The following is a 27507-nucleotide window of genomic DNA, read 5'->3' as shown; positions in this document are numbered from 1 at the left end:
AAAAAAAAAAAAGAAAACACGTGTCTTAAAAACACATGCTTTTCGAGGTAGGGTATATTCCCAGCTGTGATCCCCTCATATTTTCCCCTAGGGAAGATATATATTGGATTGTACAATGAACATCAATTAAAAAACGCAAAATTCACTCAACAGAAACTTGAACTACTGATGACTATTATAACTAGCTAACTATGAGCAGACCTCATTTCACTTCTGTATAACGTCTGTTATTACCACCATTAGTAGAAAACTAAGAGGGAGAGGGGAGGAGATGGGGAGAAGTAATTTGCTAGAAAAAGCCTATTGCATTCAGTGCGGAATTTCATAAAAATTTTGCACATGTTCGTATTATTTCATTATAGGTATCTTAACATTATGGAGTGGAAAAACTAAGAGAACTCCTAGTAAGTTTAAAAAAAATTCAGGAAGACTCAGAATCACAAATAAGACAAAATGAGCATCTTTTCTGGTAACTGCTAAAGCAAAACATATAGCATATGAAACATTCCCTCTTTCTTAAACCCACTTCCTAGATACTACATCATACAAAACGGGAGTTTTATGACATGCAGTACAAACAGATGTATCATTAATAGGAATGGATCAGCCTTTCTGAAGAATGTGGCCAAAAGCTTAGTACTCAAATCTTTTAAAGATCGCAGCCTTAATGCACTCTCTGGAGCAACAATCCTATTTTCTTTGCATCATCAAGTTCTGGGAATGTATTTTTCATTTGTCTTATCGTCTGTTAGAAAAGGTGCAGATGTGTATACATTTAGGTTTTCAATTCTCTTATTATATCAGCTTCTCAGCGATTCAGTTTCTAAATGCTCCGAAAGAGGCATGGATTGACATTTCTGCCAAAGGACAATTTTTTGCTCTGTAGTTTTTCCCAGAGTTAATGGAAAAAGTTCTACCACTAATCTTTTCAATTCCCCCCCAGGGAATTACAAACTCGCAGCAAAAGCTGCAAAGGTTGTGGTAAAATGCAATACTTTAAAATTACACAAGTCAAAAAAGCCTAAAATTTTCCCCCAAATGAGCTTTCCTTTAAAAAAAAAAAGAAGTTGTGAGAAGCCAGTTTTACATTCCCGCTGTGATGAAACCTCAAAGGTTAAATAACGTGGGCCCTGACAACTCCAACTCTACTATTTCCCTAAAGATACCCACCCTGTGTAGGGTTGAGTACCTACTGGATGCCCAAATTTCTACCTATGTTGTTTCATGAAGCCTACAACAACCCCCATGAGGTATTACACACAGATATGTTTCCTACATCAGCAAAAAGAAGCTCAAGTAGCCTACAGTTCCATGGTTGGAAGGAACGGTCACAAGTCAAACCTCATGCATGTTATTAAAACAAGGTACCAGGTCCTAAGCATTTATGTTTGAGTTTGTTTCACTGCAGCCTATTTCTTGTACTGCCAAAAAAGAAAAAAGTCATTTGAAACAACCCGAGTCCCTTTCACAGTGAGGACAGGGCTTAAGAAATTATAGTAGACCAATGCCAGCTCCTTACTGAGTTTATGAATGAAGAAGCTGGCATTGGTCTGTGAATGAAGTGATATGTTTATAATATATGTACCTTCAACTGTACTTGGTACAATCTTTTTTTTTTAAAGTTTCATACTTCTTACAAAAATAAAACACAATCTATGTATATTAACATTTCTAATTCACAGAGATTAATACAGAAGAATAAATACCAAACTACAACTTCATATGCTTTATTTTTAAGGGGTTGACTTGGGGAAAAAAAGAAGAGGGAAGAAAATTACATTTCTCTTGTTAAACACACACACAAAATAGTATCTTGATAATTTAAAAAGTCCAATATAATAACCCCCCTTTATCCAGGCAAGTTATGTTCCAAGACTCCTAAAACTCAGGACAGTACCCGACCCTATATATATTTTTTTTTCTCCTACAAACACACCTATAATAAAGTTTAATTTATAAATTAAGCCCAGTAAGACATTAACAATACTAAAAATATGCCAATTATATCACTATTTATAATGAAAGTTATGTGAATGCGGTCTCTCTTGCTCTCAAAATCCCTTATTGTACTCCTCAGAAAGCTAAACTGCAGATAAGGGCTATAGTTTTTATTAATTTCATATTATTTTCACTACACTAAGTCTCTGGGAAGAATATCGAAAGACAAAAGTTGGTCATAAAATTCAATGGGAAGGAGAGAGAATACTTAAAAAGGTTCATTTCATAATAATATTAGCATCTTCAAGTGGACTAGTAATAGAAAATTGACCTAGAATGTGGGCTAATTTTACGTATTGTAGGTTCATTCAACCAGAATTACAGGTCTAAATAACAGCTAGTCCTCCAGATAAGTCATATCTGAATCAACCGTACACAATTGGCTCCTAACACATTGCGAGCAACAACACACAGTATTCGGTACTGTGAAGATTCCTAGCACACTACAAAGAGATTATGGCTAGGACTATTTATAAACGTTAACAATATACCATTCCTTCGGTATAAAAAGATGAAGTTCTTTTGTGTGTGTGTGCTGTTTTAGAGACAGTGTCTCTATCAATCACCGGCTGTAGGGCAGTGGCATGACCACAGCTTACTACCTAAGCCTCCCACGTAGCAAGTGAAGGGACCTTTGTAGAGGAGGAAGCAGCCCGGACGGAAGCACTTAAAAATTAACAGAACAAAGTACAGAGCAGCTGAGCAAGAGAAAACTGGCATTGTAACATAGGAAGGAATGTGACCTATATAGGCAGGAGGAACCACCCCACAGGGAGCAGGTAAGGTAAAAAATACAAATTAAACAAAAAAGAATGTCACCATAGATGAATGTAGTTTGTAGGATACCTAAGAAGGAGGAGTCTGAGCAAGGGGTGGTGAGCTGTTCCCTCCACCCTTCCACGGCTGAGCTTCTGTCTTCACTTTGTGGGGCTTTCTTGTGTTGTTCACATACTGTGTGTCTCTTCCATTTCATCCTGGTTGTCGCCTACTCAGAAGAGAGTATCCACCTGAGAGACTCTGGCCAAGGTACTCGCTGCTGTGTCTCGAGGGTGCCTCTTGAAAGGCAGGTGGTTGGGAGCCCGATAGGGTGGGAACCCAGGTCTTTTCCCTGTGCTTCTTCCTCTGGGAGGCAGTCGTTCTTGTAACAGGGAGGGAGAGGTCCCAGCCAGGAGCTAATTCTGGCCGGCCCGCATCTGTTTTGGTCTTGGTTGGTTGCTAGCGGTGTGTCTTTCAGTTCTTTGCCTGACCTCTCTAAAACCTGCAGTGTGAAGTTCCAGCACACTTTGCCTAGGACTGATTATAGGCACAGACTATCACGTCCAGCTTCTTTTTCTTCTAATGCCCTAAGATTTCCCCAGACAGCATCTCATGGACCAAGTCTCTCCTGAACTTTCTCTTCTCCAGCTTTTCAATCAAAACTACTCTTTCCGATGTCCCATTCTCTCAGGCCCTGAATTTTGCTAGGAGACAATTAGTATGGTTAGCTAATACGTGCTTATGTCTGAGTAGATATTAATATGATAAACTATAATTATAATGAATATATATAACATATATTCACCCAGTATTATATACTTGATAGAAGACTTCTAGAAATAATGAACGATTCAAAAGGCATAATCCTAATGGTGAGAAATGATGGGTACACATATCAGGGGTAGGTGACAGCAAAAATAGTCTCAAGGAGGTAGAACTCTCTTGGTTGAATCCTTACATCCTATGAAGTCTTCCTCTGAAACACAGCATTTTCAGAGGAAGACTTAAATGGTGACTCTGATTTTCCTTTACAGTCTCATATTCCGTCAGACCTTCCCTCACATTTGTTGCTACTACCCTGTGTATTCAGTTTCTTCTTCATGAACAGCCATTCTCCCTCACTTTACCTTAAGAAGATCTCAAAGTGGGGAAACGTAATTTACAACAGTCACCTCTTCACAAAACCCAGACTCCCTTGGGGTTCTCCTCCTATTCCTACATTTTGTTTGTACCTTCACATCAGCATTAACCACATTTTAGTCACTTTTTGCATTCCCATTTATAAAACCATATGGCACATGTGAGGTACTCAAAACATTTCTTGAACAAATCTTAAAGTTATAGTTCCTTTATCAGCTCTTGATACCACTACAGTCTAGATAATGATCTCAGTGAGTATTAGAAGCTCTGGGAGGACAGGGACTCAAACTTGATTTCTGAATTTTGGGTGCCCACAACACATGATGTATCAAAGAGACTCTTGATGAATAGATGCGTTAACACTGATGGGAATTAAGTTCTTCAAAGCAAAGTTGTCATATTAATACCTATAAAAAGAAGTCTAGATCACTGAGCTCTTCACTGGGAGAAGAAACCAAACAAATGAGGACTGACTGTCAGAACTCACTAACTGAAAAAAATCCCCACAGGAGTCAATGAAACCGTCTACTGGCAAAATCCAATACCTCAAGTTCGAAGACTTCTGACATCTGACTAATCAAAACCAAGACCACACCTGATATAAGTAGTGACAAAACATTTGGTTACTGCTTATCAACGAACCGGGATGTCGGAAGACGCATTCCCTACCCAGCAATGTTTTCTTCTTCTCTATTGTAGCGTCTTTTGTATTGGAGAAACACTATCAGGAAAAGAAAAGAACTGGTTGATTATGAGCAGCACCAAATGAGCTGTAATGGAGGTGTTATGAATGTAAATCAGTGGAGCCTGATGCAGAAAACAGCAGCATCTGGACATGCAGCTTGCAACGTAATGAGATTGTGATGATGTGCTGGCGCCCAGCTTTGATCACTTCATCTTGTTCAAGAGCTCTGCTGAGGAAACAAAGGTGAGAGGCAATGACCTCCTGCCCACGGCTTGCACAAACACAAAAGGGACTAACAGATCAAGGCCTGATCCCCCTTCCCCCTCCTCCTCCTAGCCAACACCCCCCTTTTTTAGGACCAGTGGTTTCATAGTTGGGGGCCCAGCATAAAGCAGCCTGAGCAAGCTACTACCATATGACGTGTCATGTCTGAACATGTCTGCGGTAATTGGCAATTCATTTTTCATCCTGAAAGCAGGAACAGGTGTGTGCTAACTTCAACGTACCAGTCACCAACCACGCTGAACACATCTCTCACATAGGCAGCTTTGTTGAGATCTATGCCAATGGCAGGCTGGTGGACCTTAGGGTCTCCATAGAAGGCTCTGTCTCACAAACAAATAGGTGTTTGTGTAATCTCAGTTGCTCAAGAGAACAAAACTGAGAGCAAATGGCAGGCATTTAAAAAAAAAACCCACCACACAACAGCAGCCCTTGGTCTTTCTTATATAAATACTGTGATTGGCAAATGGCTTACTTCTTTGTCCTTGAACACTCCTTACAATACACGTTTAACATACTAAAAAAGGAGGTTTATTGCTCAAAAAGGAACAGAAAGCCAGATGTATCACTGCACAGTATTCTGTGCCAGCTTCATCCAGAAACACTAGCTGAGGTGACTTGCAAAATGGAGCCAAGAGCAAGAACTCTCCTTAATGAGCCCATCCATCAATTTTCAGGGCACACAGTTGATGACTGGCATTTAGACGTACACACTCACAAAAGGAATGCAGCGATTTAACTGTTGGCCACTGAATGAGAAAGCACATAAAATAACTTCAGGCAGCCATGTGAGCAAGTTGGGGATGCCTGGAGACCCTGTAACATGTGAGCATGTGAGCTTTCATTTCAGCACGCGGGGAAGGGCCAAGATGCAGCTTTCACAAGTTCTCAAGCATTCTGCCAGAGCAAAATTCTGCCTAAGATTATTGTATTAAAAGGTATGAGTTCTATTGTACAAATGTTTCATCTAAAAATACTGTCTTTAAAAATCCCTTTATCAAAAATGATTTTCAAAAAGCTATCCAGGTTATCTACAAGGCTCTAGAAAAGAGGAGAGAGTACGACAGGTAATCTAACTTAGAGAGAAAAAGACTAATTTTTTTTTTTTTTAATTTCAATAGTTCTAGGGAGTACAAGAGGTTTTTGTATCATGCTGAAGCCAGGGCTTTCAGTGTGCCTGTTACCAGAAGGGGGTACATTGTACCTGACAGGTACTCCTCTCCTGCCCACCTCATTCATGAAAAAGGCTAACTCTTTAAGAAAGTAGATTAGTAAAATAGAAGAAACATTTATCCCTCTCACTTCTATAGAATGAAATATCCTGAATGAACAGCTTGAGTTTGAGATGATGGATTCTAATTTTAATGAAAAGATATGATTAGGGATAGGATTAGGAATACATTTCTTAAGACTGTGATTAAATTGAAGAAACATCTTACCTAAGACAAAGTACAGCGAGACGCTAAAAATTCCCAATATTTTCCTTTTTTTCCCATTAAAATGAAGTAACAATAAATTAGGGGTGTTTTAGGTATAATTAACACAAAGGTTGAGTATCCCTTATTCAAAATGCTTGGGACCAAAGTGTTTCACATTTTGGATATTTGAATATTTGCATATACATAATGAGCTATATTGGGGATGGGACCCAAGTCTAAACATAAAATTCCTGTATGTTTCATATAAACCTTATGTACACAGCCTGAGGGAATTTTATTTTTCCCTTGGGAATGCTGAATAAACTGAATATTGTGTGCCTGAGTTTTGACTGAGATCTATCCTGTGACGTCAGGTGTGGAATCTTCCACATGTGGCATCCTGTCAGTGCATACCAAGTTTCTGATTTTAGAGCATTTCAAAGTAGTGATTCTGAGCCTGTGTAACAAGTGCAGGGATCCTAACTGCCGGCATTGTATTAAAAGTTGTTACACATGTGCAATGATCACCCAGAACACAGCAGAGTATTCCCAACGCCTTGGTATGTCATTCGTGGCCCTTCCCAATCAAGTTCCCCTTTCTCCCCACCAACCACTTTCAGATTTCTATCAGTGCAGAAATCTTATTATTGCTGAACTTCGTTTTGATGGAACCACAGGAAGTACTGTTTGGTGTGTGGCTTCTTTTTGTTCAACATGATGCTTCTAAGATTCATCCCTGTACTGTCACATGTCTCAATAGTTTCTCTGTTTCACCACTAAACAGGTGTTCGCTGTAGGAGCATACATTTTGTTCATCTATTCTCTCATGGAAGACCATTTACATTGTTTCTAGTTTTTGATAACTGTGATAAACCTTTTTATGAACATGCTCCTATAGCAATCTTCATAGATTCACTTTTTCAATCTTTATTTTTCACTTTTCTTGGGGAATACCTAGTACTGGAACTGCTCCCAGCAATTCCATACACATAGCACAAGTATGTTTACATTTATAAGAAACTGCCAAAATTTTCTGAAAGTGGCTTTGCCATTTTATACCTCCACCAGCAAAGTACGATTCTGGTTTCTCCACATCCTCTCAAACGTTAGTATTGCCAGTCTTTCTGATGGTTGGTTAAACCATTCCTATGGTTTAATTTGCATTTCCCTGATAACTAATATTGTAGAACCCTTTTCCTTGTGCTAAGTGGCCATTCTAACATCTTCCTTTGAAGTGTCTGTTCTAGCCTTTCCCCTATTTAAAAAATTTCCCTAATGGTGTATTAGGATGAGTAGAATGTTTAAATTCAGAGAAGGTCCAATTTTTCAATTTTTAAGTTTTGTTTGCTTACTTCTTAAGAAAAATCAGAAAAGCTATAAATAAGAACCCTTTACTGACTGAAACCATACAGGGTGATTTGGTAATTATACTTTCAGGTGAGCGATGAACACGTGTTTAAGTATGATTATGTTGAAAGTTTCTGTCTTGATTTTAGTATATGCTCTTACACTGAACACATCTCGCACACTGCAGCTTTGTTGAGATCTATGCCAGTGGCAGGCGCGTGGACCTCTGGGTCTCTCCAGAGGTGGCTGTCTCACAAATAGCTGCTGTGTAATGAGCATAGTGAACGGGCAATTTCAAATATTCATAAGTTAGTTTCCTGGGTGAAAGGAGGGAAAGACTGATAGCATCTGGAATAGGTTACCAAAATCTAAAGTGGTAAGACCTAATCGGACGCTCCATGATGGCTGGACCTGTACAACACCCCAGAGACTATCTTGAAAGCTACCATTTTTGTGTGTTGATAACTTCCTTGATACAATTTTTAACCGTACTTAAGTATTAAGATTGTTAACAGTTCAAATTTGACACAAGGACAGAATTTAAATTCTACCTTTTATAAGCCTTCCTGGACATTTTATACCATGGCAGGTCAGTCAGACAATAATTAACTCTAATTGGCCTTCCTACAAGCTTCACTGCTCTCTACCTGCAAAATATGTTTTTGTTATCTTTAAAAGAATCAAAAGAAAAGCAAAGAAATTATTTCCCACTGATGCCTTTACAAAGTGAATTAATTTTAGTTGGAATCAGCAAAAGAAAACACTTGGTAATCTCAGAAATATCTTTTGAAACTATGAACTGTATAATTAAGTCAAATAAGTGGGGATCAATAAACAAATTTCAAAATACCAGGTACCCTAGAACCCAAAATGCTCTCATTTAAAATATTATGATACAAGGAAAAAAAACCAAGCTATTGTTTTAGAAGAATTTTCATTTATCTAACAGTGTGCAATTAATATTTCATATAATCATGTAGGGTATACTAGATTCGTAATGGATCACACTGATGAAGAAGAAAGTTCAATGCTAATGTTCCTGTTGGAAAAACAGAATGATTTGTTATTTCACATGAAATAAACCATAAATTCAGGCGCTATGGCCACAGACTTAAGGGCTACAGCAGGAATGGTTTTGATCATTTATATGTAGTCGACAGAAAAGAACCCAAACTCTGTAAAATAATTTAAAGGGGTTTATCCTGAGCTGATTATGTGTGACTATGGCCTACACCCAAGAAGCTGTGAGCAAGTAGTCTCATTGTGGTTGGGTTATAGTTTGGTTTCATACATTTGAGGGATACAGGAATTACGTGTAAAGTCAATATATGGAAGATGTGCGTCCTGAGAAGGCAGGACATCCAAATGGGCGTTATGGGTTATGGATGGGTTTAAAAACTCTTTTGTTTGTAATTGGTTAAAGAAATAAAGCTTTGTCAAGAGGCTGGGAATGTCTTGTTAAGATAAGGAGGTCTATTAATTACTGGACCTAGATCAGACATCTACCCATACCCAAGTGACGGGTTAAGTAAACTGATGGCCTGCAGCTGTGGTTTTATCCTTGTCTTGTACAGCCTTGGGCCTGTTAATGAGTCACAGGGTTATCTCCCAGAAGGGAGGAGCCACGATGAGCTCCTCTGACCTCCTTCCTCATGGCCAGCAACTCAGCTTTAGGGTATTTCTGGGGTCTCCCTGGCCAAGAGGGATCTATCTAGTTAGATTAGGTGAGCTTAAGATTTTATTTTAGTTCCCATAACACGAAAACAGATTATATTTAAGGAAAGAAGATACCCATAGCATCCTAACAAACCCAACTGCCAATGCTGGGACAGAACAGAGTTCCACATCATAGGATGCGGCTAATCTGGGTGTATTTCACCCCTTGAGCATCCTTTACACGCTAGGCTAAAGTGATGAGGAAGTTCCACATTGACCCTGATGGTCTCATGACCACGAGATGGCTGCAGTTTGTTGTCTTTTTTGGAAATCACTATACTGTCTGTCCTTCGTTTACACTGCTGCTTCTGCCCGTTTTAGTCCTAAATTCCTATCAGCTTCATCACCCTGCAGGCCCTCTTCTGTAGGACACCATTCTTGAGTGGAAAACTGCCCAGACGAGTCAGGGAGGAGAGAGACAATGAAGATAGAATTAATGCTTCTTGGCATTTACTTCCATTATGTGGGAAAATAGTGTGTAGACTAAGTATAGAGATGCAACCCCAGAAATGGAAAGAAACTAAATAACTAACCAGACAGATCTGATTAGAAAGGCTCCAATTTTAAAAGGTGGTGGTGGAGGGGGGAGAAGCATTAATCATCTACAGTTTCTTTAAAAATGTAAACAATTCTAAATGTGTATCTCACGAATTATTGTCAAACACTGGCATGTTCCAAGGCAAGTCTCACTTTCCTCGGAACTAATTTTGGGGGGAGGAGTAGACAAACAAACAAATCAGGTCAATAGCTTGAGAGCCCAGACTTCTCTACATATCCCCGAGGAATACAGGAGGAACAGAAATGGCATCTACCACACAGGGACAAAGGCAGCCAGAGTCTTAGAGATGAATAAAACTCTACATGTATTCAGGAACAATTTTTAGGTGAGGATCAATGACAACTTTCTTAACTTTTAAATCTTTTCTGAATTCCCTAAAGAAGGTGGCAATTACAATTTACATTTTACAACAAGTATATAATAAATAATCTGCCTAAGGAATTGGGTGTTCTAAATAACCAAGTCTATATTTTAAACAAGTGTGCATTTGCCCTGAGCCTCATATACAAAGTATATTCTTTTCTTTTTTTTTTTTTTTTTTTTTTTTTTTGAGACAGAGCCTCAAGCTGTCCCCCTGGGTAGAGTGCCGTGGCATTACAGCTCACAGCAACCTCCAACTCCTGGGCTCAAGCGAGTCTCCTGCCTCAGCCTCCCAAGTAGCTGGGACCACAGGCGCCCGCCACAACGCCCGGCTATTTTTTGGTTGCAGCCATCATTGTTGTTTGGCGGGTCCGGGCTGGGGATTCGAACCCACCACCTTAGGTGTACGTGGCTGGCGCCTTAGCCGGTTGAGCTATAGGCGCCGAGCCACAAAGTATATTCTTAAGTACATAAACAACTTTGTTCAATCTCAGAATTGAAATCTTCCTCCAGTGGCTTGTTCCCCACTTCAGAGGGTACCTCATGACCTCATGAAGTGCTAAGGAGGTCAACATACATGAGCTGATGTTTAAAAAACAAAAAACAATACCCCCAAACTTCAAAAAAAGTAATTGTAACTAAGAGGCTTATACATGAAGGGTATAGGCATGTTTATCTAGAATTTTGTCTCTTCTATTACTAAGTCTCTTACTGAATAATCAAGATGTTACTTGGCTCCAAGGACCGTAAGGAATAAAATGTCACCAGTGCAGCTGCTATATTTCTTGCTCACAGCCCTTCAAATTAAAAAAGGGGGAAGAAAAGCCCAATACAAATGCAGAATTTAATTAGTAGCAGCCCGAATCCTTGCCCGAAGCCCTGTTCTTCCCGTAATATCCCTTTCTTCCCTTCTTGTGTAAACTTTTCATTATGAAGGCGACATCTTTATAATACAATAACTCTACTTACAATGTAACTGGTGGTAACATAACTCCTGCATTAGAAAAGGCAGCATGTTCAAGTAATGTTGTTTTAATACAATTTGTGTTCAGCAGAAACCAAGTCAACTTGGTCATTTAGAATTTGATCAATGTGAATTAGTGTCTCACTGAGATAAACCATTTGATCATTTTGAAATTGATCAATGAGAATCACAGATAAAACATTTATCAAGTACATTTGGTATATCAGATCCATTCACGCAGCGCTCAAGTAGGTTATAAGTAGACATCAATAAGTGTTAGAGAGAACGTGCAGGGTACCTGTCAGCGGCAGATACAAATACACACCCAAGAGTCTGTAATCTTAAAAGTTTTGATAAGGCAGGTTATTCACTAAGGCAGCTGGAGTCACTGAAAAATTGCAAGAACTCCAGAGAAGCCACAGAGGGAAGCACCGCAGAACTGAGTGGCTCAAACTTTTGAAGTAAGTTTTAATTAAAGGTTTAAGAAGAAAGGTAGGTAACATAAATTTACCTGACTAAACTTCTAGAAGAATTTTAAGACTATTAATCACAGGTAAACTTTGTACCTGTAACACAATTAGTTCTATTAATCTAATATTTCCAAATTGAAGTTGCATTGACATTCAGGCTCACTGGCTCATGCATCTAACAGAATTATAAATTTGCCAGTCAAAACCTTATTTAATTATTTTACAGCCAATTAAGCAGGATCTTTAAACACTGTTGCTTAAAACTGTCCATGATCCACACGTGTAATTACAGAGAACGCAAGAAACACCTGCTGATGCCACTGGAGTGTCGTCTTCAGCTTCACGACTTCCTGCCTAGGAGAGCTATTAAAATCAGACACCCAAAAAAAGGAATCACAGTGCTGCCAGTCAAAGTGAAGCCCAAAAAAACCCAAGGACATTTTGAAGTTAAAAGGCTTTACATCGAAGAAAACCTTTAAATACACAGTAATACTTACAAAATCCATTTTATCTGTATGAGTTTTGCATAGCATTCCTCAGATTCTCTAAAATCACCTAAAATACTTTTATAGGGTAACTAATCTTTTAATACTTTATAAGGATAACCCAAGCTTCTTGGATGAGCCTAAATTTATAAGTCAGGTTTCAACAACTTCAGTCAAGGATAAAAGTAAAAGCCCCTTCTAAAATCTGGAACACAAAGGAGCAGTATTCACGAAACTGCACAGTTCCTACAACTCTACTCATTTAGAAGCACGTCATCTTTCAAAGGAACTGAAGCTCTGATGAAAAGTTCAATGTCCAACAAAACCATTCCAAAAATATTTTCAATAGATTGATGTTACTTTCCATATGTATTTTTCTTCCTTTTCTCTTCGATAGATGGTAGAAACACACAACTTCATTATGTAAAGAGCAGAATGAGAATAAAACAGCAATTGTCTTTAAAATGTTTTTGTTTATTATATTGCCTTTGCAATGTTTTGTTGCCTTTAAAATAGTTCCTATTTCTTTCATACTTGTTTTGTATTTTACAAATAATCCGTGGGCATAAACCCAACATTTCTTGTCCACAGGTGTGGTATATCAGCTCTAATCTACTCAAAGAGATCTGAATTAAATGATGACCAAGACACAGTGTCCCCTGCAGCACTCTGATGACATTGCTGGGAGGCATCACTTAGGTGCTACGAGGTCTTGAGTACTTAGGTCGCTGACAATCCTGGCTAGACTGTGAACTCTCCAATGGTCAAAGAACTCCTTCTAATGTAGGATTTGTGTGTGTGTGTGTGTGTGTGTGTGTGTGTGTATGGGGGGGGAGGTAACAGTGTATAGAATTTGTTTAAAAGTAAATACAGAAATTTCTCCTATGGCACATAATTCCATAACTTGAGTTGAATATAATCATAAAACCTAACATTTATTAAACATTTATTTTGTGCTAGACGTGTGCAAAGTGCTATAGTTGTCGTGTTATTTAATATTTTCTTTAATCACCTATGAAATAGAATATGTGGATTAATACAAAACATAATTTTCATTAAGATGAGCTATAACATGGTACTAGCACTGTATTAACTGGGAACTAGCACCATGAGCCGCTCTAGAATGTCACCTCAAGTGTTGATAATTACTATTTCAACAGTAATAGGACTGGTGGAGGGAAACGTATGCCTATGGAATAAAAGCTAAATATAAAAAGAATATTGGATGTTCTCAGTGATTTAGGTTTTATAACTAAAACTTTAAACTTATTATGGGAAAATAAACAATACAAATTATCTTCAAATCCTTTAACCTCCAATGGAATCGGGATAAATAACATTATCCATAATTTGAAATTCATTAGGGATATAATCATGCCATTAAAGAAGAAGTAACTCTGGAGTTTTAAAAAGATAATCATTTAAAAAAATTTGCATCCCTCTGTTAATCTCTGATAAACTCCAAGCTCCATGCTACTGAGATCCTGGCCTATCTTCTTCATAGCTGTATATCTGGAGCTTGGGAGAGGATGTGTCACAAAGGAGCTCTATGAATGAATGATGTACGGATAAAGTAGGAGAAAATCCATCAATTCTAAAGTGTTCTCACGGTTTACTGCCAAAACTATAAACTGAGACTGAGGTGTGAGTTAATATTTTAAGCATCCCTACCTACATGATTCCATCGGCTATCCTGGTAGGACCCATCGATGTGACCAGTATTGGTCACATGCAGCCTCAAATGCTCTTAGCTTTCTTTCTCGTCACAGTGGTTTCTATGTGGCCCTCTATCAGGTTACAATGTTGTCCTTGAAACTGCAATTTAAAACCTTCCATCTCTTGTAACCAAGAGGCATCCAAATGAATCCTATGTCCATCAGATTAAATTAACCAAATCTTCAAAGTGCTTCAGAGCCTGTTGACTAGCAGGACTGCTTAGTGCATGTTCTAAATGGTTAGAGGTCTTCCAGAGGACGCTTACAGATGCTAAGCTGCTCACAGACAGGAGTCTGTGAACATATTTTAGCCAGCAAGAAAGCTCTATTATACAATGGAAAGAATATACTGTACTGCCTTACAAAGACTGAAGAGCCATTATTATCTAAGGTGGCCAAATTTCTAAGGAGCAACAGCATTCTACTAAGTAATCTCTGTGGCTTCAAAAATGGTAAACATCTCCTACAGCCATTTTAACATTCCTTCCTAGGTGTGAAGTTAATGAATTCATTACAAATCAAAATATAACATCCTAGGAAGCTCAGTCTAGTAGGTAATAGCTGGGGGAAAAAATGATATAATGAAAATGACTCTCTGAAAAACTAGCTTTTGAAACTTCTTCCCATTGTGTTAAAACCTGGGTTTTTGTTTGTACTGGAGTTAGCCAAATTGCAAAGTATGAGGGCACCATGTCCAAGCTTGCGTTCACTTCTGACATCATTAGCAAGTAGGCGGAGCTCCCCAAACCACCCTGAAGTTCAGTAATTCAGTAAAAGGGCCCAAAGAACTCACTGAAAGCTATTAAACTCAGTTATGGCTTATTTCAGGGCAAGGACATGAAAAATCAGGCAAAAGAAGACATGAATAGCACAGAGTCTGGGAGGGTTTCAAATACAAAGCCTGCTGAGATCAGGACCCATGAGGACTGTCAACCAGGGAAACTCACCTGGGCCACTGTGTTCAGCATCTCAGTGGAGCGTCATTGAACAGCTTGGTTGATTGATTCCATACATGATTAAAATCAGCTCTCCAGAGGCTGACCTGATACCACATGGCTAAATGGGCCTACCAAGAGTTACACTTTCTATCATTTGGGAAATTTCAAGCGTTTAGAGCAGTGGTTCTCAACCTTCCTAGAAGTAGCAATGAAAATAATTTTATGGTTGGGGGGTCACCACAACATGAGGAACTGCATTAAAGGGTCACGACATTAGGTAGGTTGAGAACCACTGGTTTAGAGGTTACCTCCCAGGATCCTGGCACAAAGTCCAGGTCTCTCCTTGGTCAAGGTCAAATCCTCACTATACAGTTTGGCCAGATGAGTAGAAGCTTATACAGAATAATGTCTTTAAAAGGCTAAGAGAGAATGATGGATGCTGTTTAGGTTGTGTTTAAAACTAAGTCCAAATTATAGGTCACTGTTGACTTTTAGAAGATCAGTCCTCATGATGTTAACTTTGTGCTTCCTATGGCCTCTCATTCTCTGGTAGTCTAGCCCAGGCTGAATGCCATGACAGCTGGGCAGGGCTTCAGGGCAGATTTTTCTCATTTAAACCAGACTTATCTCTCTCTATAAAATCTACTTTTCACCAATTTTTCCATCTGCTAAACTCATAATTCTGGTTCTCTTCTGCCCCTTGTATTGAGACATTATGGGCTAAATTGTGTCTCCTCCCTCCCCTTAAATTTGGGCTCTGAAGTTTTAATGCCTAGTACGTCAGAATGCAACCATGTTTGGAGAGAAGGTCATTAATGAAGTGATTACGTTAAAATTAGGTCTTCAAGGGTGGATGTTAGTCCAATATGATGAATATCCTTATAAGAAAAGAAGATCCAGATAACAAGCACAGAGACAAGACCGTGAGAAGGCACAGGGAGAACTTGGCTATTCATAAGCCCAGGAGAGAGGCCTCAGAAGAAACCAACCCTGGCAACACTGTGATCCCAGACTTCCAGCATCCAGAACTGTGAGACAATAAATCTGTCATTTAAGCTACACAGTATGTGGTATTTTGTAGAACTGGCAAATTATTAATTATGCACCAATCAACCACCGATTCATGTCTAACCTCTGAACAGCTTTTTTGCACCAATTTCTTTTCCTTTCTCTTTCATTTGTAGAGCCCCCCCCCCGCCAAATCTGACACTGCTGGTTCTCGTTTTTCATGCCTCCAACCAAATCTCAACATCCATGTTCAGATTCCTCTTCTAGGGGACTCACCTGGTCACACAGCTCCCAATGACTGACTTTTTGCTAAATAAAGACCAAACTTCTTAACCCAGCAGCTGATGACCCTAACTACCTTTCCAGCTTTATGGGCTCTAGTCTGAGCCAAGCCATTTACTTGTCAGTCACCAAGAACATGATTTTCCTCCTGAGTATCTTCCCCTTCTACCTGTTTAAAACTCTTCTTTACTCCTCAACCAAAAAACATCTTTACACTAATCAGAATTGTTCTCTGATGCATATTATATTTTAGTTATTTTTTACAGCAAATATTTTATAATGAAAAAATACCCAGGGAGCCAAGTCAAAGTTTCCTATAGGGCCAGGAGCAGTGAGTGGCTCATGCCTGTAATCTAAAGTTCAAGACCAGACTGAGCAAGAGTGAGATCCTGCCTCTACAAAAAACAGAGAGATTAACCAGGCATGGTGGTGCACACCTGTAGTCCCTGCTACTTGGGAGGCTGAGGCAGGAGGACTGCTTAAGTCCAGGAGTTTGAGGTTGCTGTGAGCTGTGATCATGCCATTGCAGTCTAGCCAGGTGAGACCTTGCCTCAAAAAAAATAAAATAAAATAAAATAAAAATCTCATAGTATAGAGCAGGGGTCCTCAAACTTTTTAAACAGGGGGCCAGTTCATTGTCCCTCAGACCGATGGAGGCCGGACTGCAGGCCCTGGGACAAGTCGGCTGCTAAGCAGGACAGGCAGCAGCGGCAAAAACACCCGGCGGGCCGGACAAATGTCCTGGGCGGGCTGCATGTGGCCCGTGGGCCATAGTTTGAGGACGCTTGGTATAGAAACAAAAAGGTTTATAGAATAAATGTAGTTTTATCATTAGGCAGAAAAATAAATACATAACTTAAAAAATATATGTAGAGTAACATTTAAAATAAAACCTATGCCAAGTTCTAAACCCTTACGATATCACAAGAATCCTTTAGAGAGAGATCTGTGGCCCCTTCTTGGAGGGCTTCTCTCTGCTGCCCCTAAAGAGATGATTCACTGAGGAAGACTGAAGGTTTTTGGCTATTTAAATAAATCTCAAACTATCCTTGAAAAAAAATCTTATTTTAATCAACATTAAAATAACACTACTATCCATTACCTCATAAATTGTACTGCAGTAGAAAGTAATGACAACACCTTAGGGTTTAATCATTTTATCAAATGCTTATAAACATGTTCAAGGAAGGAGGTCAGAGCCCAACGCAATCTTTCCACTAAAGCTGTCACAACACCTTTTTGCCTCACTAATTTGCACATGTGCTACTAACAGAGGTTACACAATAGAACTACCTATATACTCGAAAATTCTGAATGATGTCTTCTTACCTAACATGAGAACTGGTAGCAAAGGGAAATACGAGGCTATTGGTCACAGACACTTTGATCCACCAATTACAGGACATTCATTTAAACATTCCAAGGATTAATATAGGTAGTGATTTCATGTCACCTTCACAATCAAGGGCCAGGTAAAGGCTATGATTAAACGCTTTCATGGTACATGTGAAGAAATGAAAACAGCCCACCATGAGAAAGGCAGACCCCCAGATTTGTACATGCCCATCATTTCATTATACAAAAGTGAATGGTTTCTATGTTTTCATTAATAGAAGTAGCAATTTAACAGCACCTTCGTAATCGAGGGCTTTGTATCTTATATATTGCTCCAAATGAAAATTCCATTACCATTGCTTTCAACTTCCACTTAGTTCATAAAACAGAATGAGTCGCAACAAACTTTGATGAGCTGTCCTCTTGTCGCATCTCAATTCCAGTATAGAAGATAACGTGTCTCCACCTCAACCACCCAGAAACTCTACTAAGTATTACAGAGTGCTACATAACAAATTACCTTATATTCAAAAAGCAAGGAAAATTGTGCTTTCATCTTGTTAAGAATGGTAGATAATTATAACACTGTTAAAAACTTACTTGAACTTTGCTTCCACCTCCTCAGCAGCTTTCTGATATTGCTCGGTGGTGACTTTGTAGAACTCTGAGCTCTGTGAACAAAGATTGGAGGCAAAGTTTTCAATATGCAAGACAACAAGATATGCGGATGACTTACAATTCCAAAACAATACATAAAAACCTTCTTTCAGCCACTCAAGCAGCAGGATTTCTTACACAAGTGGCAAGGATACTTACGACTCATTTAAATGACAGTAGAATCATTGGTTCACAGATAAAGAAACAGCTATATATATACATTCCTAACATTTTAAAAAACTTATTTAGATTACCTGTATTTGGAATCTACCACTGCAAGATCAAAGGACGCTTGAAATTAAAAAATGGAATTCACACACGTTCCTATTTGTCCATTATTCCATCCATGTTCCAACTAGGATATTAAAGGATCATTTCTTTCTATACAATATTTTTGGCCTCAAGATGAATTCTGTATGGAGTAGAATCTGTTGTCATTTCCACATACCCACAAGAGCGGCAACATTTAAAACTAATCAGTAGGAACAACGGGACAAATTTAGGTAACTGTAATACAAAAAAATGTTTCCAATATTATGTGAATGAACATACAAACTATGTGAACCAATGTGTAATGGCAAAGTAATACCCTTCCTAGGGTAGCAAAATTCAGTTATCCATTTGGACTAGCTACGCCAAAACTGGTTTTACTGCAGGGGGTGACCTAAATGACCCTCTGACCTTTTACTCAATGAAATGCCCTGCAAAATACACTGCAGTACAAAAAAACCCAACATAATACCACAGTCTACCCTGTACCTTTCATTCCCTAATCACTCAGGTTTCACATGCAAGGCTTAGGGTAGTTTACTTTTTAATAAATCATTGTTGGTTGGTGAAAAAATGAAAATGAAATCCTCTTCACACCGGTGACCCCTTTGCATTTAACAATCTGGGTTGCCCAATGACAGTCACATCCAGGTTTCTTAGATGTAGATAAAATCAATAGATATGTGATTAGACAGCAGACTCAGGGTGGCTGGAGCCACGGACAGGTCACCGTTTGAGATGATGAATGGCTTTCTATCAACCTATAGTCCCCTACGATGCTAACATTTACTATAATCTTATTTGGGCTACGATTTATCTTTCTTGCACCTGATCAATAAAGATGAACAGAACAGTTGTAAAGATCGATTGTAATTTTTTATCATTTTCAGGCACAAAGGTACATTTCTGACACGAAGACAATATTCTAAGTGTACTGCTTCTGCATTATTTAAAGCTGCAATCTGAGTGATCAACTGCACTAGTCTATATGCTGAGAGGTTTTAATTCATTTGTGGGTCCTGAGCTATCAAAAAGCCATTTGTCTTCCCAGATATTTTAACTTTAGGTTATGTCACATCTTTTTATCTGTTTCACTTATAAGATTTTCTTTCCTTTAAAATACAAGTCACAATTGCTTGTTTGCTATGTTTGGCTTAAGCTTTTCTTTGAACCTTTCTAACAAAGAGGGCAGCAAAAAGGCGCTTACTGATCTACTATTAACGATGATGAGAAACTCCCAGATTACTCTGATGAACTATCAAGTGGACAGTATGTTATTGAATTATCTATTAAAATGCTAGCAAAGCAATAACATCTTAATTAATACGTCCACTTATTTTAAGCCTTCAAAGTGTAATATCTGGACAGAGACAGGTCTAAGTTGAATGAGCCTGTTTCTGGTTCTGCTGTGTGACCTTGAGCAGGGTCCTCCAACCTTCTCTGGCTTCCTTTCCAGTGTCCCTAACCCATAAAATATGGATTATAATGTTAGCCCTGCTCATCTCTGCCAAGGCTGCTGTAGAAATCAAATAAGATAGGCGGGAGAGCAGCAAAATCTGTTGAATGTTTTTGCACAGTAAGATCAGCATTCAAATAAAATGATTTTGGAGGAAAACGACTCATTTGTGTAATTCCATCCTGGGTACAAATTCTAAATGATCAAAAGTAAATATTCAGTTTTCTAATAAGAATATGCACAAAATCAAGAATTCTGTCATAATACAGTCAGCTCCTCTCTGTTTTGTAATGCCAAATGCAGATAAAATTATTACTGATTTGTCAACACAGGATGTTAAACACAGAACCCTGTACCTGCACTGCCAGCAAACTTAGCACAAAATTCTAAATTAAAGCTTTAGGCACATGCTCCATGCTTCCACCCCAGTGACCAGCTCCCACATCGCATGAATCTTTCTAACCAATAAAGGTCCCCAGGAGGCAACACCAAGCAACAATGATGGGAATAAAGACGAGTGTGCCCCAGATCTGGATGTAGGCAGTGTTTACTTCACCTAAGGATTTACTCACTCAATAAAATTAAATGTTTATTACCCCAACTACATCCATCTTGGGGAATCAGATCCTCAATAAGCTTTGCATGTGATACGGGAGAAAAGAATAATTGTTTTAATGGAAAGTCACAAGTGCCAAGGTAAAAATCATGGATAGTGTTACTGGAGTTCAGAAAGCGTAGACATCTCCTTTGACCTGAAAATACTTCTACACTGAACACCCATCCCACCCACAACTGATGACAAAAACACCCTCAATATGTCTGCCAGATAAACCCTGGGTACTCACAGGGTGGGAAGGTATTCAGTAGAGAAAAAGAATGAAGGAAACGTGTGGAGCAAAAAAAGCAAGTTGTGTATGTGACGTGCTGGGATGCAGTTTAAGTTTTGAAAGGTATAAGATAATGCTGAGAATAGAAAACGCCAAATCCCACTGATTGTGTTCAAGTGGCAGCAGGGGACAAGGAGGGCAGAATACCATAAATGACAGGAAGACAGGGGCTCACTGCATTGCTCTGTGTCTTAAAACAACGGGTGGGTATGCAGCTAGTTGTTACACTGGATTTAAATATTTTGTGATACATAGAAAAATTGTCTCCCCCCCACATGGGTTAATTAACAACAACAAATAACTGGGCTAGAACACAAAAGTGTGTTCAGTGGCATACACGCTGAAGAGGCTGGCTGAGTCAAGATTTTGTAGTCTTGAATACTAAGCTATTGTAGTGCACACACATTGCTAGACAAATGTACTTTTTTCAATTTGTTTTTGTGAAAACGGTCTAAAATAGGCTTATAGGACAGAAGGAAGAAACAGAAAAAGGTTCCCAGATATCTTCTAGGTTTCCCTCGAGGCAACATCACAGTACAATTAGCAGAAGTAATAAATTAACAATGGTGCAAAAGTAGTAACCAAACTACAGACTTTACTTGAATTTTTTCTGTTTTTCCACTAATGTTCTTTTCCCATTCCAGGAAGCAATCCTGGATCCCTAGTTGCATTTAGATGCCCCGGCTCCTAGGTCTCCTCTAATCTGTGATAATTCCCAGGCTTTCCTTGTCTTTTGTAACCTGGACACTTCTGAAGGACACTGGTCAGATACTTCGTACCATGACCTGCCGTCTGGGCTTGTCTGATGTTTCCTGTGGCCAGAGTGAGTCTGTGCACTGTGAGGAGAATACTACTACAGAAGCAACGTGCCCTTCTCCACGTGTGCCTTCGAGGCCTACACCGTGGCGCAGGTCTTTTCACTGATGTTGACTTTGATCCCTTGACTGAGGTGATCTCTGCAGCGTTGCTCCACAACAAAGCCGATGAGCTTCCTTTTCGGTAATTGATATCTTATGGGACATCCTCTGAGACTACGCAAATACCCTGTTTCGGCAGTGATGAACACTACAGAGTTCTGATGGTGCACTAATTTTTAAATGGCACTGTTGCATGCTTAGACATTACTGATAGAATGACAACCTTGACCTACTCTTTTGCTCAATAATGAAAATCCCATAGTCACATAGGAAGAGCCTTTTAAAAAAAATCTTCAGGGTGGCACCTGTGGCTCAAAGAAGTAGGGCACGGGCCCCATATGCCAGAGGTGGCGGGTTCAAACCCAGCTGTGGCCAAAAACTGCAAAAAAAAAAAAAAATCTTCAGTGAGTGGGTAGGTATGCTTAGGAAAGCCTAAGTTTTCTCCAGTCTGATTAGGAAATACACAACAGGAGGTAAACAAAAGAAGGAACTAAAGAGAGGGAATTAAAGAGTTACAGAGACACTGGCCTTACTCAGGCCCTCCTTCCCTTAGCCATTAATAACTGGGACTGCCCACACTCTGTTACATTATGGCAGCCTCCCTCCTGCTGAGGGAGAAGGCCAACTTTAGCACATGAAGAGTTAATTGCTCAGGATGAGGCAGACTGGCTATTCCAAGGGAAGAAGGCTTGAATGGTTTTGGAAGTTCCCTAGGGGCTGCCTGGGGTCCAGGTCCAGATGTATAGGAAGTAGCCCCAACTCTCACCCTACTGCTTTGTGAGCCCATGGGTAGAGTGCTGGGGACTACATGCTTCAAACTTACTTGTGAAGCACTGGCCCACACCACGAAACTCTGGGGATGGGCCAGGAAGCTTCATTTGTAATACACATCTTAAGTACTTCTGAATATACACTAAGTTTGGGAACTATTGGGTTTCCAGAAAATAAAGGAATAATATATTATTTAGCTTGTCACTGAAAATGAAAAATAATCAGTATTTTAAAGAATGATAGCAAATAACCACTTTCCATAATTGAATATAGCTATAATCTTTATAAAGGTGCTCCAATTTCATGACCCATCCCATACACAGTATCATCAGCCAATCAATGGTGGACCCCCAAATGTCCTAAGAACTCCATCTTCACACGCTGCCTAGCAACACTACAAAGTTCTACTCCAAATGAATACTGAGTGGCACAATAACTTGTAGAAAAGTGTTTTTGTGATCAGTGTTGTCTTAGATGGTAAGAGGTTGTGTGAGTTGCTACCCTGATTACTAATTACAGATTACTATTACTTTAAAGTTTAATGTCATCATTATAACTAAGGTTTTTATTGTGTCAACCTTACAGCTTGCAGTAGGACACACTTACATCAGTTGTACCTTGGTCTGATCATTTTCTAATAGCTAAATTTCAAGACCAGTATGGTCTGTGCTTCACATAAGTAACCACCACATTCCTATGTCCAAAGAAGCCTGCGTATTCTATGGGGCAGAGAAGAAACCCTGTTAGGATGACCTTAAAAAGAGAAGCAAAAAGAACAAGCAGAGAAACAGACACATAGTCTTACAAGGTGGTCTTCTGATAAATGACCACTGCTGTGGGTCAGGGCAAATGGCTTCTGGGCCTTCTGGGCCTATGAGGTCCTCTACAGTCTAAAATTCAAAGTATCCTCATTCATATTGGCAGTGCAGTGTCTTTGGCCTCCCAACAGTAGAAACGATACTTGACACAATGTGTCCAGGGGTAATGCGGACTTGTGGCAGGTAAATGTGATCCAAATCAAATACCGAAGTTTTGAGTTAATGATTTCTTCCTTTAAAAAAAGAAACTTACTGTTTTGATATAAGCATAAGAGACGTTTTCGCTAAGATTTTCTTTGAGAATCTCACAAACTCCAAGTACAATGATAGTATCTTCTTGATGTTTTAGGCTATCAAAAATCTAGTAAAGACATGTCTTCCTTTGTCAAAAGATAAGTGGACTGAACTCCTAGGAGGTGGACTATATTCAAAATAACAATATAATTCGCTATTATTTAAAAGATGTTTCTGTCATCTACATTAGAGGACAGAGCACTATCGGCACTAACTCTTTATTTTCTATATAAAAAAATCTTCCAATCTAAACTGGGTCAATGACTGGAAACACAGGCAACCAACTGACCGAGGAGACTGCCCCATTGTATGCAATTGCTGATACGTGTCATTTACAATATGTGAATATGTTGTCCCCAGCACTCTGCACCTCAGTGGGTAATTCTGAGCAGTATAGTATGGTGGTTAAGAACATGAATTTTGGAGGCAGATGGCTGAATCAGGCTCTGCCCTGGTGAAAACTGAATTACTCAGCAGTTGCTTCCCATCTGTAAAATGGCGACAGTAATAATCATTACTTAGTAGAAGTTCTTTGGGGATTAAGTAAGATAACATACAGAAGACTCTCTGAATAGTACCTGGGACCTAGGAATATTACCTATTAATATTAAAAATTAATAGAGCCGGCTTGGCGCCTGTGGCTCAAGCGGCTAAGGCGCCAGCCACATACACCTAAGGTGGCGGGTTTGAATCCCCAGCCCGGGCCCACCAAACAACAATGATGGCTGCAACCAAAAAATGGCCGGGCGTTGTGGCGGGTGCCTGTAGTCCCAGCTACTTGGGAGGCTGAGGCAGGAGACTCGCTTGAGCCCAGGAGTTGGAGGTTGCTATGAGCTGTGATGCCATGGCACTCTACCCAGGGGGATAGCTTGAGGCTCTGTCTCAAAAAAAAAAAAAACTTAATAGAGCACTTATAATAAACTATAGTGTTGGAGTAACTTTTTAAAAGGCCATTTTAATAACAATTTAAATTTTTAAGAAAAAGTCTTTGCTTCCACTCGCCAAACGTCACTGAATGTTGTGTACAACGCTTACCTGCCCTGTTTTTCTTCTATTCCTTGAGAAGAACGGGAAACATTACAGCTGGACAGTGTTAATAGTTATGGAATTAACTAACCAGCACACAAAAACCAAACCAGTAACATCTGGTCTTTTCACTAATAAAATCCAATTAACTAAATTAAATAGCCAAAGTTCTCTAATGCCAGGACTTCCCAGAGCCTTGGTTCTTAGCTATGCATTGTGAATCTCCAAGACGAAAAATATTGTTCATGGTTCCCAACCCGACTTGCTCATGGAACCCTTTAATTATGGAGCATCTTGAGGAAACAGAATTCCCTGACATGGTCCATGAGAAATACTGAATTAAAGAAAAGTTCAACTACATTTCAATCCTTCACTGTTTGACATGTTACTTTTTCTTTCTCAAAGCAACATTTTCTCATGGGTCTTTCTTCTTTTTTTGGAGACAGTCTTGTTCTGTCACCCAGGCTAGAGTACCGTGGCATCATCATAGCTCACAACCACCTCAAACTCCTGGACTCAAGCGATCCTCCTATTTCAGCCTCCCAAATAGCTGGCGTTACAGGTGCGCACCACACTACCCAGCTAATGTTTTCTGTTTTCTGTAGAGACGGGATCTAGTCGTGACTCCTGGTGTCACGTGATCCTCCAGGCTCAGCCTCCCAGAGTGCCAGAATTACAGGTGCGAGCCACCACACCAGGCCATTATGGTTATTTCTAAAAATGATGTTCAAAAGAAAGAAGAAATGAAACTGGCAATATCAGAATGAGATTTCAACTATGATGAAAAATGGTAATCTGTGCTAATAAAAAAGAGCATGCTATTACCCTATGTTTTTAAAATTTGAGATGAAATCCTTTAAGAAAATTATTGCTATTTCTCTCTGTTCCCTCAGAACCCGGTGGGAGACTGCAAGAGTAGCCACAATTCTTTACTCTTTTTTGTATTCACGACCCCTGGCAACAAGACTTTGGCAGCTTCTGTCATCATGAAAGGTTGCAGTTTACTCCTCCACCTCTCAGTCTGAGCTGTGACCTGCTCCAGCCAACAGAACGTGACTGATGGCAGTGATGGTAAGCTAGTTCCAAACCTAGGCCTCACTCTTGGAGCGCTGTCCAGATGCCATGTCAGTGACCGCAGGCTGGCCTGCTGAATAAGACAGACTGCAAGCGAAGCCAGCAGAGAACACCCTGGACCAGCCGAACCTCAGCCAACTCAGGAGGAGTAAGCCCAGCAGAAATTAGAAACTGCCCAGCTGATAACGACCAAACTGGAGGCCTGTAGAATCGGGAGGTGAACAAAAGGCGATGGTTTTAAGTCACTGTATTTGGGGTGGTTCATTACACAGTAAAAGCTAACTGGTCTGCGTTCTCTGTGTTCTCAGAAAGAACAGACTTTCACTGAGCACTCACCGCACTGTACCGACAATGCATCTTCTGTGTGTTCTCCCCAACTAGTCCGTAAGTTCCTCACGGGCAAGTATCTTGTTTTATTTATCATCATACTGACAAGCACTCAGCAAATACCTGACACACAAAACCTACAGAAATAATATTAGAGTGACGCCCGCAATTCTGAACTGTACTTCAACTTTTGCTCTTCTTTAAAACGGGATGAGATAGAAAACAAGTCCAAAGAAAATGAAATAAATGTTACAGCAAAGATGAAATACTATACCAGGTCTCCTACAAATAGACATTCCAGCCTGCAATGCTACACACAAAGGAAATGGTTATCGCTTAAGATAGTGTTTAATTCTAAAAACAGTACAGTAACAGTGGAGGCTACACACAGTAAGGGGTTTATTGTTCTTGTGTAATAAGAAGTCTGGATGTTGGAAACCCAAGGCTGATGTCGCTGCTGAGTATCTCAACAAATAAACAGGCGCTCTTCCGTCTTTCCATCAGCCACTGTCAGCAGTTGCCTTTGTCCCCAGTCTTTGGATAGCTACTGGACCTCCAGTTATCATTCCCATGCCCTGAGGCAGCTAAAGAGATTTCCACTTCCATCGAATGAAATATCATGCACAACCCACTGCAAAGAAGACTCGGAAAGTGAGCATTTTGTTTCCTCATTTCTAGAGTGACGAAAGGAATTTGGGACGAGTGTTTCCTGAACCAATTTATTATATATACCTGCCACAGACAGTTGAGGTAACAGCACAAACTCATGCACAAAGCAGCATGGTCGATTTCAGACGCAAGCATCCCAATATTTCTTTCCAATCCCCTTTCAACTTCTAATTTGGGGTGTTGGGGGGATTTACCCATCTGGTCTTCTCACGCCCAGGAACAAAGTTTTCAGACAGAGTAGGAAGGAAATGGGAATCAACAAGAGTGGGTACCTTTCCCACATTTTTATTTTTCTGGGCTGGCTGTGGCCCAAGTTTTGAATGTGTGATACGCTGCCACTTTCCATTTTCAGAAAGTCTCCCTTTTAAAAGTGTGTATTAAAATGCACACGCACAGATACACATTATTGCTAGATTGGAAAAGTATCTGTTTTCAAGTTCTAAATTAGATCAAAAGAAAACACGCACACACACAGCGTCCTTGCAGCATTTTCTCAGATTCAGAATCCTATTTCTGTTCCATTGTGACTAATAAGATCATACCTGTAGCATACAAGCAAAGAGCAAATCAAAGAGGTCATAAGAAAAGTTCAACTGGCTTTTGTTAGTTCTTTTACAGAATGCTCCATGGGGAGATTAGGGCGTGATGACATAACACACTAGAGCATATAAGTTCTGGTATATTTCCTAGAGAATAGCGTTGTGATTCACTGTCCATTCATGGACTATGGCAGCTCCACCGGCATCTCGCACTGAGGACCAAGTCTGATTTTGGAAGTGAGCCGACTGGCTGAAGGTGTGGCTCTCTTCTTTCTAAGCTGATCTATCATTATTACTAACCACTGTAGGTCTCACAACCCACCCAAACACAAATGTCACTCTAC

General features: G+C 39.6%; 1 protein-coding gene across 1 annotated transcript in view; it reads right to left on the bottom strand.

Moving 5' to 3' along the window:
• Window positions 1-27507, bottom strand: part of CHCHD3 (coiled-coil-helix-coiled-coil-helix domain containing 3) — a 295772-nt gene that overhangs the window by 36094 nt on the left and 232171 nt on the right. The window contains exon 6 of the mRNA XM_012806291.2: window positions 18059-18129. Within this exon, the coding sequence (XP_012661745.1) occupies window positions 18059-18129 (71 nt within the window). The remainder of the gene's footprint in view (window positions 1-18058; window positions 18130-27507) is intronic.

This window comes from Otolemur garnettii, unplaced genomic scaffold (genome assembly GCF_000181295.1).
Source record: "Otolemur garnettii isolate 467f Iridium unplaced genomic scaffold, OtoGar3 scaffold00049, whole genome shotgun sequence".
Taxonomy (NCBI): domain Eukaryota; kingdom Metazoa; phylum Chordata; class Mammalia; order Primates; family Galagidae; genus Otolemur; species Otolemur garnettii.
The sequence above is the reverse complement of the archived record's forward strand: the minus strand, read 5'-3'. Positions and strand labels throughout refer to the sequence as shown.